Genomic DNA, 18928 nt, shown 5'->3' on the forward strand with positions numbered 1-18928 from the left:
TAGTGTTTGCAGGTGTCTTGGCTAAATAATTTAGGGAATAAATTTTAGGAGGAAGTAGGGGCACAGAGTGGGAGAGAGAAACCAGGCAGGAAAGAAGAAAATAAATCTTTCTATTCCCATTATTTTACTTCCCATAGAATTATACAAGGTAAACACACACACACACACACACACACACACACACACACACACACACACACACCTTGTAGGGTCATTGAGAACCATCTTTCTTCATTTTAAAACTAAAGAAACAGGTCTAGGTGACACAGCAGAGCCAGGAAAATAATCTGACCCTTGTCCCTGTTCTTTCCACCGCACCATGGTAACTCTCCTTTTTGTGTCTTTTTTTTTTTTTAAACACTCTAAAACTGAGGATCATTTGTAGTCAAAGAGATCTATGCTATTCTCAAAACAAGTTCTGATCTCTCATAATTTTCTTGGTAACTCAGAATCAATGTTAAGTACGTTGAAATAAAAATGCAGTACTTTACACGGTAATTTTGTAGACTGTGCACCATGTTCCCATCCATTTTCTTACTTGATCCTTACGAAAACCCTTTGAGGCAAGGCAAGGGAAGTATTATTATCTTCATTTTTGAAGTGAGCAAATGAAAACCCAAAGAGTAAGGTCACTTACGGTCAGGAAGGAGCCAGTACTCTATTCCTATATTTGAAATATAGGAGGGAATACACTTCCAAAGAGGCAATTCCTTCAAAAAGCACCAAGAGTAAAGGCTCTTTACTCTCTTGCCAGGGCATTCTCTATTCCCTGGAGACGCCTGCACTAGGTTAGTGAAGCGTGGGTCTTGACACCCACAGAGGTTACTCCTAGTTTGCCCCTAGTTGTCATCTTAAAAAGCGCAGTTTCTTACCCCTTCCCTTGGTCCTGATCCTTATTTTAGGCTCTTTGGGATTTGGCCTCCTGGGTCTCACTTCAAAGCTCCACCCTCGCCAAACAAGAAGTCGCGTCCTTGGTATCCAAGGTGACCACGCAGCTTTACCCACGTTGCCCCTTCCGTGCTTGCCATTGGCCAGTTGGACTCCCATGTACCGCCCCTAGCCAATGCGCTCCAATAGCCAATGGTCGTGAGGCAAAGGGCGCCCGCCTTTCCCAGAGAGTCTAACACCTGCCCTTTTACCCGGGCTCCCCTGCGCATTGCCTCCTGGGATATGTGGTTTCTAAGATGCCAGAGCTCTGCGACGTTCCACCCCTTTACAACTACCTATCCCGTCCGCCTTAGCAAAAGGGGCGGGCGTAGGCTAGGAGTCCAGGTCAGAGTTTAGAGCTTTCAAATTGCAACTTGCCCCTGGGGCTTGCGTGGCTGATGTTTAAATCGCCTAATCAAGCGAACCGGCTCGCTCTTGCTTCAGCAAACCCTGACAGACGTCTCCTATTTGACTTGAGGCGGCATAGTGCCAAGTCGATTGGCCGTGGCAAGTGACCCTCCCTGTAGCTGAAGTGTTCTAAGGACTGGAGAGAGGGGCGCGCCATGCTTGCCCCCTGCTCAGGTTGGGAGCTTGGCTGCCTCCGTCTCTGTCTCCGTCAGGTCCGATTGTGGGCTGGCGCAGGGCGCTGGGCTTCCTGGGCTTGCCAAGCCAGGCCGTACGGCTCAGGTGGGGGCGAGCGCTGGCCCGGATCGGAGGCTGAGGTCCCTCCGCCTGGCCCGGCGCGCCGGACACTGAAGGAGTGGACGCTGCAGGTGAGCCCGTTCGGTCGGCTGCGGGCGCGGCTCCCGTGCCACCTGGCCGTGAGGCCCCTGGACCCCCTCACCTACCCGGATGGCGACCGCGTGCTGGTCGCGGTGTGTGGCGTGGAGGGCAGCGCGCGGGGCCTGGACGGCCTGCAGGTGAAGTACGACGAGGCTCTGGAGGAGATGGCCATTGTGTCTGACACTATCGACCCCCAGGCGTCCGTGGAGGTGAACGCGCCCCTGAAGTTTGGCAAGTGAAATGAAGTGAAAACGGGTTTGGGTCCCAGGGCACGCACAGTGAACTTACTAAATTTGGTCGACTTGCACTTTTAATTGGTCCTGGCTTTCTAAACCTAATTTACAGTTGGCACTTTCGGAAATGCACCTTTTCCTCTGTTCTATTCTTGAGTATCCGAGTAGTGTTTAAAAATTAGGTTCCCTAACTAACTAAAAATTAGTTGTAGAAATTTTATACATCGAATGGAAACATGATTTGGTATAATCCAGGTCAAATTATATTTCTGGAGCCGCTTGTGTTCTCCTTTATCCCGTTGTCATTAGCAAACTGGCTTATTTTTCAAGGTTGAAGTTTCTTGACAATTCATTCAATGGTATGGCAGTCCATCTACATTTCCCCTTGCTCACAGCCTGGGGGTGTGTCCCAAAACAGCCCTGTCAATAGGATGTTCCGTGTATCACCTGGTTTGAGTATTTGGTTTTAGACAGGCGCCCAGCTTCTTACTGTTATGTTTCCATTCTTTTTGGCCTAAGTTTTCCATGAGTAGCAAGCTTTGAAAAAAAACACATAGTAAGCCTGCCTAGGAAACTTCAATAATAATGCCTGCAAAATAACCTTTCCTAGGTTTTTGGGTTCTACGTTATTTCCTAAATGGCAAGCCACTGTGTACACACACTTTTCTAGGAAGGGCTCCCCAGACTGTCATTCTTCCTGCGCCTGAAGGAAGATATTGATGATGATGATATTAATAATAGCATTTAGCATTTTTAAGATCATCTTTTATAATGCTTACAGTTGCACCAAATAGTAGATGCTGTAGTCCTCCCTTATCCACCGTTTGGCTCTCTCAGTTTGTTACCTGCCTCAACTGTTGTAGGAAAATATTAAGACATTTTGGCAGATCACAGTAATATAACTTATTACAGTATATTGTTATAATTGCTCTATTATTGTTGTTCATCTCTTACTATGCCTAGTTTATAAATTAAACTTGGTCATTGATATGTATATAGGAAAAAACATAGAATATATAGGATTTGGTACTATCTGTAGTTTCAGGAATCCAGTGGGGCGGGGGTGGGTCTCGTCTACTTTAAGAGAAATCATCAATATTTATGTTAATTCCAAATTAAATATCAGTGTTTTTAATTTTTAAAATTTGTATACAGAGATGCCTGCAGTTACATCTTAAATAGACAGCCAAGGATGGCATTTGTGATTCCTTATTTTCCAAACTTTCTTCATATACCACTGCCATTTGTCCACAATCTTGTGGGGTTTTTTTTTTTTTTTTTTTTTTTAAGACTGCATCTCACTCACCCTTTCACGCAGGCTGGAGTACAGGGGCACAATCATGGCCCACTGCAGTCTCGACTTCACGGTTTTAAGTGACCTTCTCACCTCCGCCTCCTGAGTAGCTGGGACTACGGTGTATGCTACCATGCCCGGCTAATATTTTTATTTTTTGGTAGAAATGGAGTTTTGCCACGTTGCCCAGGCTGGTCTTGAACTCCTGGGCTTCAGCTAATCTTCCTTCCTTGGCCTCCCAAAGTGCTGGTATTACAGGCATGAACCACTGCTCATGGCCTGATCTTGTAGTTTTAATAGTATATATTAGATTTTTCAAAGTTGTTCCCATTTTTAAAAAATTACTTCAAATACCTTGTGATATAGCTGCATGGTAATATTTTCATTTTCTAGGTATGAAAAGTTAGACGTAGGATTTGAAAATCTAAGTCATGATCATATATACTGGGGAAGAGGCTTCTATAATCTTTCACAGGAGTACTTACCAGAATTGCAGTCTCCTTTACTTCCCATCTATGTTAGTTCTCTTTAGATGATTTAGGCCAGTAGAAATAACTGCTCTGTTTCTAAAAACCAGCAGAAAGGCTATTGTATTTGGTCCTATTGCCATGATAGAAGACCCCTTACCTTTAGAGTATGCCCTTTCCAGGATCCGGCAATATTATGGACATAACTGAGGAGTTGGATTTCTAGGGGTACTAAAATGCTTTGGAGCTTATAAACTGCAGTACTAACTTGCTTTCTTCTTTTTTTACTTCTAGGTTTAGATATCAAGTCATCAGGGTCTGGCTGTGTAAAAGTTCAAAGTATTGAGTGTGATAATTGCAAAATTGAAACAGAGCATGGGACTAGCATCTTGCAGTCTGTTAAGGTATAGCATTTTTCTAATTTTATTTCACTATTATATTTTTTAAAATCCTTAAGCTGTGAATCGTACTATCAAACTCAAGAGATTCTTCTGTTTTTCAGAACATTGTCATTTATTCATCTCTCAGAAAGTCCTTGGCAAACATTTTGCCTTGAAATCAGTTCTAGTAAAGTACATAGGTTATAGCAGTTTTGAGGGTTTGCCTCAAATTTCTTTTTGATTTAATTTCAAAGTGCACAGTGATACTAATAGTATTTTCCTAGTATTCTGAAATCTTACTAAAGAAATTTTAGTTTCCACGAATGATTTTCTTCCATTTTATTAAAAAGGTAGAATCTTTATGCATTGTAAATGTGCTTAAATATTAGATTACTTTAATCACATTTTTAATGTACCAGGTAGCTCATTACTTAAGGGTTAAGTAGTTATTTGTGCAAAGTAACATATGATTCATCTTGTTTTGTAATTAACTTTTTTTTTTTTTTTTTGAGATGGAGTCTTACTCCGTTGCCAGGCTGGAGTGCAGTGGTGCAATCTTGGCTCACTGCAACCTCTGACTCCCTGGTACAAGCAATTCTCCTGCCTCAGCCTCCTGAGTAGCTGGGATTACAGGCATGCGCCACCATACTCAGTTAAGTTTTGTATATTTAGTAGAGATGGGGTTTCACCATGTTGGCCAGGATGATCCCGATCTCCTGACCTCGTAATCCGCCCGCCTCGGCCTCCCAAAGTGCTGGGATTACAGGCATGAGCCTCTGCGTCTGGCTGTAATTAATTTTTATTTTTATTTTTATTTTTTTTGAGACAGGGTCTCACTCTGTCACCCAGGCTGGAATGCAGTGTGTGATCTTGGCTCACTGTAACCTCAACCCCCTAGGCTCAAGCAATCTTCCCACCTCAGCCTCCCAGGTAGCTGAGACCACAGGTGGGCACCACTATGCCTGCCTAATTTTTTAAAAATTTTTTTTGTAGAGACAGGCTCTCACTGTATTGCCCAGGCTGGTCTTGAACTCATGGGCTTAAGTGATCCTCCTGCCCTGGGCTCATGAAGTGCTAGGATTACAGGTGTGAGTCACCATGCCTGACCTATATTTAATTATTTAAAGATTAGACTGGTGTCAGCTGTAAATAGTTTGAAATACCTCTCTGATAGGTACTAGCTTATCGTTACTCTTAGTGCTTCTTGTATTTGCATAGTCAAAACTTGATAATTTTGTGAACTTTGAAAGCATGCAATTTTGTTGAAGTCAGTCATCTTTGCTTCATAATTGCAAAATATTTTCATTTTTAGATTTCTAAACACTAGTTAGAATTAATAATTTGATGCATTTTTAATTTTTACATTTTTTTCTTTCATCCACCTTTATTTGCGTATCTGCCATCAGCATCTGTCCACATGTGAATCATTTCAAATAAATTTAGTGGCACAAATATCATAAAAGATTCACATTACCATCACAAGTCCTTTTAGCACAATGAGTTGGTTCAGATTCTTGTAAAACATTGTGCAATAAGGTCTTCATGTTGAATGACTAACTGGGTGAGGATATCATAATTCTTTTTTGTCCTTAGAAATATTTTGTTCAGTCGTTGATACTTAAGTTTCAGAAAACTAATCTAGACTTGTCCTCCGAAGACTCAAGAGTTTGAAATTTCCAATTTCACAATCAAAATTAGAATCTAGTATACTGCTGTCTCTGCATTTATGTTTTGATTAATCTGATAGTTCTGAAAGATCTTTCTCTGTTGATTTTCTTCTTTTATGCCATTGTAGGCATAAAATTAGAAATGGTTTCTTAGCCTTGGCACTATAAACCTTTTCAGCCAGGTAATTCTTTGTTGTGGGGGCCTGTCCTGTGCAGTATAGGATGTTTAGCACCATCTTTGGCCTCTACCTTTTAGATGCCAGTAGCACGCTCCTCAGTTGTGACAAGGGAAAATGTCTCCAGACATTGCCAAATGTCTTCTGGAGATAAAATCATCTCCAGTTGAGAATGATTGCTTTATGCAAGTCCATCATTCTTCTGTTTTCTTATTATTTTAGTGTTTTTAAAAAACATATTTGGGAATAATTTATGAACAATGATGAAATAACTCCTAGGATGATGAATTAGCAAAAAATAAAATAAATGAAATAAAAAATAAGAACACTATTAACCCATAATGTATTTTAGATTTATAAGAGTCCAGTGGACCGATAATGGTAATTACAGGTTAGAATGAGTTTTGTTCTTTTTTTTTTTTTAAGTAAGTACATTTTCTATTTGTTCCTTGAAAGACCTCCCAAGGAATAACAGAAATCATAAAATATCAGTTCTTACAAATAAAATAGCTCAAAACGAGAAATTCATGAAAAATTAGGCTTGTGGATACTAATGGTATACCAAGGGTTAAGATAATTATCATTGAGATCATAGGATTTAACTAACTTCAATTCACAAATAAGAACACTTTGGTAAAATATCTGGTTTAAGTTTTAAGTATCATACAATATCATTACCTTGAATTAGTGATCACCTGTTAATATGTTTCTCTTTCATTAACTTAAAGGACTTGAAATATAGTTGATCTACCTAATAAAAAAAAATTTTTTTTTGAGATAGAGTCTCACTGTTGCCCAGACTGGAGTGCAATGGCACGATCTCAGCTCGCTGCAACCTCTGCCTCCTGGGTTCCAGTGATTCTCCCATCTCAGCCTCCTGAGTAGCTGGGATTACAGGCACCTGCCATCATGCTCAGCTAATTTTGGCCAGGCATGTTGGCCAGGGTTAGTCTTGAACTCCTGTCCTCACATGATCTGCCCACCTTGGCCTCCCAAAGTTCTAGGATTACAGGTGTTAGCCACCATGCCCGGCCCTACATAATAAAATTTTTATAGCAATAATAATAACTACTGTTAATAAGTCCTTATTATGTACCAGGAATCTTAGCTAAACCTTCATTTAATGCTTGAATTTTCTCCATTTTATGAAGGAAGAAACTAGAAGCCACCAAGAGATTGAGGAACTCACTTGCGTTCACATAGCTAAAAAAATTGAGCTGGGATTTGACCTTGGGTCATTCTGATTTCCAAGCTCATGCTCTTTCCGCCTTTCTTTATTGTCCAGACAAAACATATGGTAAGACCACATTTGTGCAGCATCCTTAGGGAGTAAGATAAGTGAACTTTTTAGGCAACAGACCCTTAACTAATTGAATGTCACACATTTGCAGTTTTTAAATGCAGTGTAATTTGTTTTCTAAATAATTTCTGATTTATTTAAACATTTAACTATTTGGTTTTATGTTTTTAAAAATTTTATAATCAATTTCACATTTTTTTGGGAATTACATGAGCTTTAAATTATAACAGTAGCTCTTACTATTTTTGAACCTTAGACCTCTTAGAAAATCTAATAATTGTCTCCTCAAGAAAAAAATGCACATGTCTATGAAATTTTGCTTACAATCTTGTAAGTTCATGTAAGCTTGGTTAAGAGTTCTTGACTTAAAACAACAAGTGTGCTCCTCCTGTCGCCCAAGATGCCGAAAGGAAAGGAGGCCAAGGGGAAGAAGTTGGCTCTGGCCCCTGCTTTTGTGAAGAAGCAGGAGGCCAAGAAATCAGTGAATCCCCTGTTTGAGCAAAGGCCTAAGAATTTTGGCATTGGACAGGACATCCAGCCCAAAAGATACCTCACCTGCTTTGTGAAATGGCCCCACTATATCAGGTTGCAGCGGCAGAGAGCCATCCTCTATAAGCAGATGAAAGTGCCTCCTGCGATTAACCAGTTCACCCAGGCCCTAGACAGCCAAACAGCTACTCAGCTGCTTAAGCTGGCCCACAAATACAGACCAGACACAAAGCAAGAGAAGAAGCAGAGGCTGTTGGCCCGGGCCAAAAGAAAGAAAGTTGCGGCCAAAGGGACCTCCCCACTGAGAGACCACCTGTCTTTCAAGCAGGAGTTAACACTGTCACCACATTGGTGGATAACAAGAAAGCTTAGCTGGTGGTGATTGCACACAACATGGATCCCATTGAGCTGATTGTTTTCCTGCCCGTCCTATGTCATAAAATGGGGGCCCCTTGCTGCATTATCAAGGGGAAGGCAATACTGGGATGTCTAGTTCACAGGAAGACCTACACCATTGTTGACTTCACACAGGTTAACTCGGAAGACAAAGGAGCTTTGGCTAAGCTGGTGGAAGCTACTGGGACCAATTACAACGACAGATAAGATGAGATCCACCGTCACTGGGGCAGCAATGTCCTGGGTCCCAAGTCTGTGGCTCACATTGCCAAGCTCGAAAAGGCAAAGGATAAAGAACTTGCCACTGAACTGGGTTAAGTGTACACTGTTGAGTTTTCTGTACATAAAAATAATTTAAAAATAAAAACAAGATGTGCTTTGGGGATAGTCTTTTCAAAGGCTTATCACATATTTGATAAGGAGTATATTAAATATAATTTGACTTCAGACTCATGTCTCTGGACATAACATAGTTAACTGTGCTATAATACAGACTTTTTTTTTTTTTTTTTTAAAGACAGGGTCTTCATGTGTTGCCCAGGCCATAGTGCAGTAGCACGATCCTAGCTCACTGAATCCTCAAACATCTGGGCTCAAGTGATCCTCCCAAATAGCTGGGAAATACAAGCATGTGCCACCATGCCTGGCTTTTTTTTTTTTTGTTTTTTTTCTTATTTTTTTTAAAGAGAAAGGTTCTTGTTATATTGCCCAGGCTGGTCTCGAACTCCTGGCCTGAAGTGATCCTCCCATTTTGGTGTCTCAAAATTCTGAGATTACAGGTATGAACCACTGCACCCCAGCCAAGAATTCTTTTTAAGAATTCTTTTTAAGAATGAGTAATTTTGCCCTCTTCACTAAATTTTCTGAAATTTACTCCTGGGCTATTTTACCTAAGGTCTTACTATTTTTCCTCCCAAGTAAAGCAACTAGAAGCCATATAGTTGTTTTGAGTTTTCGTCTCCCTGCTTTTTAGATATTTCTCTGCAGTTGCTAATGATAGTGGTGAGTTTCCTTTGCTATTTTTCTCCCTCTGCAGCTTCTGCTATTTACCTATTATCTCTTTATAACTGTAACAAAACTAAAGACATATATAATGATGAAGGGAAAATAAACTACTCTAAAAAAAAAAAAAAAAACAGGCTAGGCTGGGTGCAGTGGCTCATGCCTGTAATCCCAGCACTTTGGGAGACCGAGGTGGGTGGATCACGAGGTCAGGAGATCGAGACCATCCTGGCCAACACGGTGAAACCCCATCTCTACTAAAAATACAAAAAATTAGCCAGACATGGTGGTAGGTGCCTGTAGTCCCAGCTACGTGGGAGGCTGAGGCAGGAGAATCGCTTGAACCCGCGAGGCAGAGCTTGCAGTGAGCTGAGATCACGCCACTGCACTCCAGCCTGGGCAACAGAGTGAGACTTCGTCTCAAAACAAAAACAAAAAACAACAACAGACCAAACATCTAATGGCTTATATATAATACGAGTTTATTTCTTACTTGTGTCGAGGTGTGTGGGTGGGTCTTTTTCATTCAGTGATTCTAGGTTCCTTCCATCTTCCGGCTCTGCCATCTTTTAGAGCCTTGTTATTCTCTGGACCCACTTGGTGGAATGAGAAGAGCACAGAGAAGGCACAACTTGTTCTAAAAGCACCAACCTGGAAATGGCATATAGCATTTCCACTTACGTTCTGTTGGTAAGAACAACACATAAGAGGTAAAGGAAGCTGGAAAATGTGGTCTTGCCATGGGTCAAGCTATACTGTTTTACTTTGGAAAAAAAATGGATTTTGGTGAGCCAACAGTAGTGTTTGCCATAGTTTCCACATCCAAAACCAAGTCACTGACACACACACACATGCACATACTTTTGTCTTCTGTCTTGCAGAATACACTAACTGGCTTGTGACTGCTGTTTTGTGCTCGGAGACACTTTTACTTAGTTTCTGGGATGTGTTGCGCTAGAAGGTTTAAGTGGGCTGTTACCCTAAGTGTATTCTGTCCTTCAGACCACTCCAGCCTTAAGCATGTTGGCTTTGGAATCGTACAGAGCTTGATTCTAATTGTACTTTCGGTTTTGGATTTTTTTCTGTGTCACCCTGATAAAGTGATTTACCTTTCTGAATCTTGGTATTCTTCCTCTGTAAAATGAGAAAAATGTAATACTTATCTCTCTGGTTTGTCATGAGGATTAAATGATAGTTCATGTGAAGTAGCTAACATGGTATCTGGTGCAGAGAAAATGCCAAGTAAGTGATAACTATTATTGTTATTAATGATGAATAGTAACAATGATTATTATTGTCATCTTCATCACTGTGGATATTTAGTTAGTTGGTCACAGTGATTTATTTAGTTAGCTGGTCACAGTGATTTTTGATTCCCAAGTCCTTCTTCAGTGAAGCTACCAGAATACCCAAGTATCTCTTGTTTTTCCCTTTGAGTCCGGGTGGCTCATTTAACCCCTTTAACAGCAGTTGATATTTTTTTCCAGTTGATGTCATTATTCGAAGCAGTGAGTTTCTATATCATTCCTTATTCTTCTTTTGTTGCTTTGTCGGTATTAATACAGAAATGTTGAAAATGTTTCACTAGTGTAAGTCAAACTTACTCTCTTTTTCACTATATGTATTTTTTAATTTGTCTTTCAGGGTCAAAGATTGCATGTTCAAACAAAAGGAGGCAAAGTGATCTGTCTGGGAACAGTTTATGGAAATATAGATATTCATGCATCAGATAAAAGTGTAAGATTGCAACTTTCTTTTTTTTTTTTTTTTTTTTACTAATTGCAACTTTGCTTCCATTTGGCTCACCAAGTGGGTAGGTTCTACAAAGTTCATAGCATAACATTCCCTTTTTAATGCATTTTAGTTCATAAGTAAATTCAAATTTGAAATTGAAGTGATTAAATAATATACAACTTAAGTTTTAGTTTGTGGTTTAATACTTTTGACAGTTACTTAGTTCCTAATCAATAAAAACTTAAATGCTTACTATTTAACTCTAGTTCTGAAAAGACTTTTATTTTTATGATCATAGATTAAAATAGATCATTAAGTAGTATCACTAGTAACTGGATTGGATTTTTCTTGTGTTAGGTTTATTTGAGTATTTTCTAAGACCTTTTTACTTCGCCCTTAGGCAAGTTGAGGGGTGTTTCAAAACTCAACTTCGGTATTTTCCACAAGGTGGCACCATTAGATAGCTTTACTGCTCTCTCGGAGCTTTTTTTTTTGTTTTGTTTTTAGCAGCTATTAGGATTTTAGTTGTTATAGGAAGATAGTTTGTATTTTTAAATCAACTCGTTTTGTAGCCTTTGGTCATTTAGCATAGCATTAAGAGTAAAGGTATAATTTTGGAATTACAAATTGTCATTTAAAATATGTGATTGATAATGTATCTTTGAGAAAAAGTTTCCTTTTATTTTACACTTACACAATTTGCAAGAGCCTTTTTGTTTCCTATAAATTTGCTAAATTCCATAGTCAGCTTTATTTTCAGATAATTGGTGTGGAAGAGTTGTGAGCATATTGTGTATGTAGATTATTGTTGGCATAATTAAACAAGATAGATTATAACAGTAATTGTTTCTGTTGTTTTATCTTCCTTCACCTTCCTACAAATTTGCTAAATTTCATAGTCAGCTTTATTTTCAGATAATTGGTGGGGAGGAGTTATGAGCATATTTTATATGTAGATTATTATTGGCATAATTAAACAAGGTAGATTATAACAGTAATTGTTTCTGTTGTTTTATCTTCCATCACCTTTCTCTCAGACCCCGTGGGAGGTTGTTCAAACCTAAACATTTAAAAATACTCTGTAAATTAAACTAGGAAAGTGTTGAAAGACACTGTGTGGCCTTATACTGCAGCTTTTTTGAGATGGCATTTAGTTTTACTTTTTAGATTGCTGTGGTCTTGGAGGTGCAAGAGGGAAATTAGACAAGTTTACAGCCCTTCAAACTCAGTAAATGATGGCTAATGTTATTGAAGTAAGTTACTAGAATATTGTAACATTTATAATCAAATATAAGTATTAAAGAATTTAAAATCTTAATCATTTGCTACTTTGAATATCTTGGCTACTGTTTCCTCTCAGTTATTTATTTGTTCCAATGTTTATGGTTTATTGAATATTCATGTATTTTACTTGTTATTATATAATTTTATTTCTTGATTGAGTTTTGTTATGTACTAAAGAATCAGTCTAGGTTTTTTTTTTCTATTTTTATTATGTATAGTATTGATTTTTAATGTATAATTATAAGTTTGTAGTTTTTATAAAACATAAAATACTTGTGAAATCTAGTAACTTTTAATATACAACTTTCATAGAAATGTGATTTGGATATTTGAGAGACAAACATAGTGAATTAGTTAAGAGCACAGAATATATTGAGAGCCAAACCACCTGTGTTTGAATTCTGGCTCCACCATTCACTAAGCTCTATAACTGGACAAATTACTTAACCTCTGTGTGTCTCAGTTTTTTGGAAAATTGGATAATAGTAATAGAACTAACTCAAAAAATCCTCTCTTAAGAGGATTAAATGAGTTAATACAGGTAAAGTACTTAAAACAACCACTGGCACATAAATAAGTCTAATGTAATGCTTACCATGATGATGATAATAAAGGTAAAGGAATCACAGGAAAGATAACTTGACCAGTTCTAGACCTACCAGTTAGCTTCCCTGAGACTGTTTCATTATTTAGCAAACAGGATGGTGATATTTGCTTTGTCCACTTAACAAGATTGTGAGAATCAAATGAGCACTATAAATAATAGCATCATTATTCTACATGGCTGTTTTTAAATTGTATTAATTTTAGTGTCTAAGTTTAGTTTTATAACTTAACAAAGAACACAGAAACCCATTTTGTCTGACTATTTGGTGAATAGATGACATAGTTGTCAGTTTTCCTCTCAGTCTGGGCTACAAAGCCCCAGTACTTCCTTAAAACTTGGTTTTCATTATTTGTAAGAACTACGTATATGTATTTATGTATATTCATGATAGCTAAATGAAAAATTTTTCTTTTCACGTAGAAAAGAAAATTTATAGCAATACCTCTGTCAGGAAGGTACTGATTTTTGAATCTACTTTTTGTTCTGTCATTAAATAGGTAAATTTAAATTCCTTCCATTTATTTTGGTGGAAAGATACCACCCTATTAGAGGTCAAGTGGAAAAGTTCTAGAAATAATAGTATACTCACTACATTAATGTACTAACAGAGAGAAATCATGATAAATCAATAGAATCAGATAAAGTATGTGCTAAAATTCAAAAACCTATTCATGATTTAAATAGCAAAAACAATAAAACAAAGTTGAAATAGAAGGGAATGTCCTTAATCTGATAAAAATTATTTAAAAAGTATCTATAGCAAACATCATGCTTAATGGTGAAATGTTGTAAACTTTTCTTTTGAGAACAGGAATAAGACAAGGATGCCTGCTATCCCATTGCTTCTGCTAGCTGCTATTCACTGTTGAACTGGGGGCCTGAGAGAGATGGTTAAGGCAAGAAAAAGAAGGAAAAAGCAGGAAAAAAAGTATTAATATAAGGATTGGAAGAGAGGAAATGAAGCCATCACTTGTAGACAGTATAGTAACACATATATAATTTTTAAAAGTACAGATAAATTATTAGGATTAGTGAGTTTAGTCAGGTTGTTGGATTAAGATTGAATACAAGGTCAATTAGGATAAAATGACATTTTAAAAGATACCTTGTACAATAGCACTTAAAAATATCTAAAAGGAATAAATCTAATAAAAGATTAAGAATTTTATATAGGACATATAAAACATTATTAACAGAAATTAAAGGAGACATAAGTCAATGGGGGAACATATTGGATCTATTCCATATTCTACAGAGAATGCACTATTTCTCAGAATCTCATAATTAGAGGTAGGGAATCAGAGTCAATAAAGTGATTGTGTACTAGGTAGTAACATTTTATGTAGTTACCCACTAATTCCACAGGTAGCATTTTGGCTTTTTACCAGTCTTTGTTTTATAATGAACTGATTAGTATTTCTCTTACTAGGCTGTTACCATAGATAAACTGCAGGGAAGTTCTGTTACTGTATCTACTGAAGATGGTTTGCTGAAAGCCAAGTATCTTTATACAGAATCATCATTTCTGTCTTCTGCTGCTGGGGATATTACATTAGGAAGTGTTCATGGTAAGCTGACAAAGGCATGATACATCTCAGACTTTCCACATAGTATAAATTTTAAGAGATGACTCTCTGTAGTTGAAAAAGGATCAAGAAACTGGCCTTTTAAATAATGAAATGCAGACTAACCATCTTTTTAAAAAAATATAAAAATAAAATGACTCATAAAGCTAATTTTTATTTGGGCAAGAGATTAAAGATTATGCTGTTATATATGGAACTAATAGTAATTCTAATTTTTAATGCATTTCTTTTTTCTTTTTGTTTTTTGAGACAGAGTCTTGCTCTGTTGCCTAGGCTGGAGTGCAGTGGCATGATATTGGCTCACTGCAACCTCCACCTTTCAAGTTCAGGTGATTCTCCCACCCTAACCTCCCAAGAAGCTGGGACTATAGGTGTGTGCCACCACGTCCAGCTAAATTTTGTATTTTTAGTGGAGATGGGGTTTTGTCATGTTGCCCATGCTGGTCTCAAACTCCTGGGCTCAAGTGATCCACCCCCTTGGCCTCCCAAAGTGCTGGGATTACAGGTGTGAACCACACTGCATCCAGCCTGTGTTTTCTTACAATAGAAAACAAATAGCAAGGAAATATATGCAGGAGATGAAGTAAAAGCAGTGTTAGGTAAAGATGGGTACTGAGTGATTGCTTTTATGTTAACATAAGAAAGCTGAGGGTTAAATTAATGAAACATTTGGTGGAATGTAATTATGGCAACTCTGATACTAATTTTGTTTTAAATGTTTTGTGTGCATTTGTACTGGCACCAGGTTTTCTCAGCACCCTGTTGTTTCCATTTTCTTTGATAATTATCCTCTTGTGATTTCTAAATCCTGTCTCTGCAAGAAATATTACATAGTTAATGTTTGTATTATTGAAGGAAAATAAGAAGAGTATAATGATGAGGTAATATGGCAAAAGGCATGCGTGTGTTCAGTGTCACTCAGCCTGCTTCTTGAATTTCCACAGAGCAGATGATTCAAATCCAGGTATGTTTTCTGATATATATACAGATAGAATTAATAATCACTAATCCAGTATAAAACATCTGCTAAATGCCTTTTGGGCCATATTCCAGGAAGTACAGATTCAGACTTTTTCCATATATGGTCCACTCATTTCACCTCTATAGTAAAGCTTGATATTGGTATCTGTACACTCTGGCAAAACCCTCAGATTTTAGTTGTGAGCAAGAGTTACAGAGTGGCATTAGAAAGCATGGTTAGTGCTAATCATGCTATGTAGCAATTTGGCAAGTAGTCTTCTAAAAAATATTTTTAAAAAGCATATTTATATGCTTGAAATAGTTCTTGAGCCTCAATTTAATGGTTAAACCTCAAGCATTCTTACAAGGTTAAGGTAATATTTGAACCCAAAATAGCTTAAGTACATATGGAGCCGTATCCAGATGAAGCAAATGGTGTTGTTACTTATTCATTTCTTTCCTTTTTATTCAGTTGCACATTAAGTAGATCTGGTAATTTGTAACTCTTCATATTTTAAAAGTGACTTTTATATAAGCATTGAATTTCTAACTATCTTAATCACAATGAAAAGTACAGTGCTTAATGTATTTAGTGGCTTTTAGTGGAGAAACAATTCCTTATCAAGTCAGATGTGGATTAACATCCACAGGAAAAGCAGCTCTGTTCTCTGCAATGCTTTATACCATGTTTACACTGAATTCATAATGTTTCTTTCTTTGCATTCATTTAAGTTAGATAAATTGAATTTGGTACAGTTTATCATTAATTGCCTACATGGTAGTAAAACAGGTGGTCTTTTTTGAAGCAGTCCTCAAAGTATTCTAGGTCTGTTGATTACTTAAAGTAGCTAAAATGGAAATACATTGCTAGAAAACAAAGTTAATTCCTTAGCCTTAATAAAGCCTTTTTATATTTACTGACCTTTAATATGAAATCAGATGCCTTTCCTTAGCTGGTTTAAATCTAGGTCCTCTTTTGGACAATTGTTTCAGGTTGAATTTCCCTGAAAGCAGACACTCTGAAATGGAAATTTGAGCACAGCGAATTTACTAGGGAGGCCTCTTGGGACCAATGCCATGTAAAGGAAGAAAGCCAGATTTCCATGGGAGAAGTTGGACTATGATACAGTTTCAGTAACCCACACGGAGAGCTCTGAAGCTGGGATGGTCCCTCAGAGTTGTCTCAAGTTGGGGTGAGGGGAGCTGGACATTTATATCCCCAATCATTAGATGCAAGCTGCCCCGGGAAGGAGTATGATCTTGGGCTGAAGTGGCTCCTCTTCCCTAGGTAATTCCCAAAGAGGGCTGACAGCTGAGGGCTGTCTGTCAGCAGTACTCCCAATAGCTAGGAAAATAAGCCCTTCAGTTATGATGGGAGATCTGGATGAGGAATACAGCATCCACTACAGTTATATTTATTCATTCATTTGACACATTTATTGACCACCTACTGTATGCCAGATTTCCAGGCACCAAGGGTGCAAAGTTGGGCAGGAGATGAAACCTGTCGTTAAAGAACTCAGAGTAGAAGGATTAAATATACTTTCTTATTTTCTCAGTCTCTACCATCCCCTTTGGGATGTGACTTCCCACCTCATTTCCAGTGGTCCATTACCACCCTGCCTCAATGCAACGAACTCTTTTAGTTGTTTCTCACAGCTTCTTTTGTAATACTAGTACAGCAAAGAGAAGGAGTAGGGGAAGGGAAAATTTAATCCAATTTCGAATTATGGTTACTTTCACAGAAGTAACTGTAGAAAAGCTTCCATGTTCAGCCTTGCTTTCTCCACCTAGTCCTTGACCCTCACTCTGCTTTGTTTTTTCAGCATATACAAGAGAGAAATAAGACAGGAAACCCCTCTTCATTCCATGGACACACCCCAGTGCCTCGACTTTTAAAAAATCACCCTTCAGGCACATCTAAGTTTCTTGCCTTCCTCTCCTCTGACACCTCTATTTCCATCCTTGTCCTAAGGGATTATTGCATGAACATGCTTTTGGAGTTTGGAGTTTGGGGTTTGGGATGGGAGGGGTACAGGAAAGTAGGCAGTGTTTTAGTGTCACGTCCTGGTGGGTGAAATTAGTCATGGCTGGTGAAAGTAAGTCCCAGTTTTCTAGCTCCTGGAATTTTTGTGGGAGTTATTTCTCCCAAGATCTTCCCCACCTAGAACTCTGGATATATATTTCAATGAATTCTTTGTTCTAAATGCTGATGGTTATATAACACAAATTAGGTATATATTTTGGCTATATTTAAATAAACTGGGTTGAGAATCTTAAAACTTGTTTTTATGGGAAAATACATTGCTATTTCTAAACATCTGACTTACAGAAAACAAACTGAGAATATATGCATTCTTGTCCAGGATTTATTTACTTTAGCTTCTTTTTTCTTATAAGCAAGGCTTAAACTAATTTTTTTCCAGATAGAGCAGAAAAAAAACCCCAACATATAGATGTTGTAAAAACCATGTATACACAAATACAATGCAGTAACTTTCTTTTTGGTAGATTTTAGAGTTTGTGCCTACAAACTCTAAAGCAAACATGTATTGAGTGCCTCAACTGGCCAGCCCCTTTTACTTAATGAACATTTGGCTGTTTACAGATGAGGAAAACTAGACTTAGAAATGTCTAATTGTTTACTCTCAACTCCACAAGTTAATTAGTGGAGTAGCAAGGATTTGATCCTAGTTTCTTGGCTTTCTAGGAGAGGTTTTTAAGCAGTGAACTTGATTGCAACCCCAAATTCCATCATCACTTTGAGGGCTTCCTGGCTCACTCTAGAGATGTTTCCTCCAGGAAGACAGCACTATAACACAGACGCACTGCTTCAGCTATGTTCTACATTATAACTTCCTTGAGTTCAGGACATTTATTGTGCTTTATGACCGAAAATGTAGATGTTCCATACAGTGTTTAGGCTTAGCTCCATGGTGGCATTCAGGAATTGGACTCCTTCCATAAAAGTAATGGTGCTGTCTTAAGTGTGTGGCTTCTAAGTCTTCCATGAAATGAAGCAAGAGCATGAAATTTATTTTTTGTCTGCATTTTCAATTTTTTTATATACCCTGATGACAAAGCAACATCTAACATACTAGTGCATAACATACTAGTGCCGAGTACTTAGAGCATGCCCGTTAATGAGGAAAAGAGCAATATATCTTTCCTTGCCTTGCAAGTTGGTTCCTATATTTAGAGAAGAAAATAATTTATCCTAAGTGTTTTTTTCAAGTGAAATTTTTAAGTATAGCTAACTATATTTTATATGTAAGATTTTATATGTAAGATTACATATTTTATATGGAAGCTAACTATATTTTATATGTAAGAAACGGAGTAAGCTAATTGACTAGTCATATTTCCTATTTGTACATTTGGTTGAATCACATCTATTAAGTGTGTATGCCTTCTACAGAATAAACCAGTTTATTCAATGACTTATTAAATATTCACTTTCTGGTGATGGGAATCTAGTGGGAGAATAGGTCCTTGGATAGCTTGTGTTTAGATGTAAAATTTTTTGACAGTTTACTATCTCGATTTCCTTCTAAGTAATCAAAAATTAAATATGGTTTTATATGAATAATATTTTATTAAATTCTGATACTTGAATATTGATACTTTTTAAAGAATGCTATGC

General features: G+C 37.6%; 1 protein-coding gene across 1 annotated transcript in view; it reads left to right on the plus strand.

The window, feature by feature from the left end:
* The first annotated feature begins 1248 nt into the window (after window positions 1-1248).
* The window catches only part of FAM185A (family with sequence similarity 185 member A), a 65176-nt gene continuing 47496 nt past the window's right edge, over window positions 1249-18928 (plus strand). Inside the window, exons 1-4 of the mRNA XM_023192516.2 lie at window positions 1249-1941; window positions 3999-4108; window positions 10759-10851; window positions 14169-14307. Coding sequence (XP_023048284.1) covers window positions 1491-1941; window positions 3999-4108; window positions 10759-10851; window positions 14169-14307 — 793 coding nt within the window. The 5' untranslated portion in view covers window positions 1249-1490. The remainder of the gene's footprint in view (window positions 1942-3998; window positions 4109-10758; window positions 10852-14168; window positions 14308-18928) is intronic.

Source organism: Piliocolobus tephrosceles, chromosome 8 (genome assembly GCF_002776525.5).
Source record: "Piliocolobus tephrosceles isolate RC106 chromosome 8, ASM277652v3, whole genome shotgun sequence".
Taxonomy (NCBI): Eukaryota; Metazoa; Chordata; class Mammalia; order Primates; family Cercopithecidae; genus Piliocolobus; species Piliocolobus tephrosceles.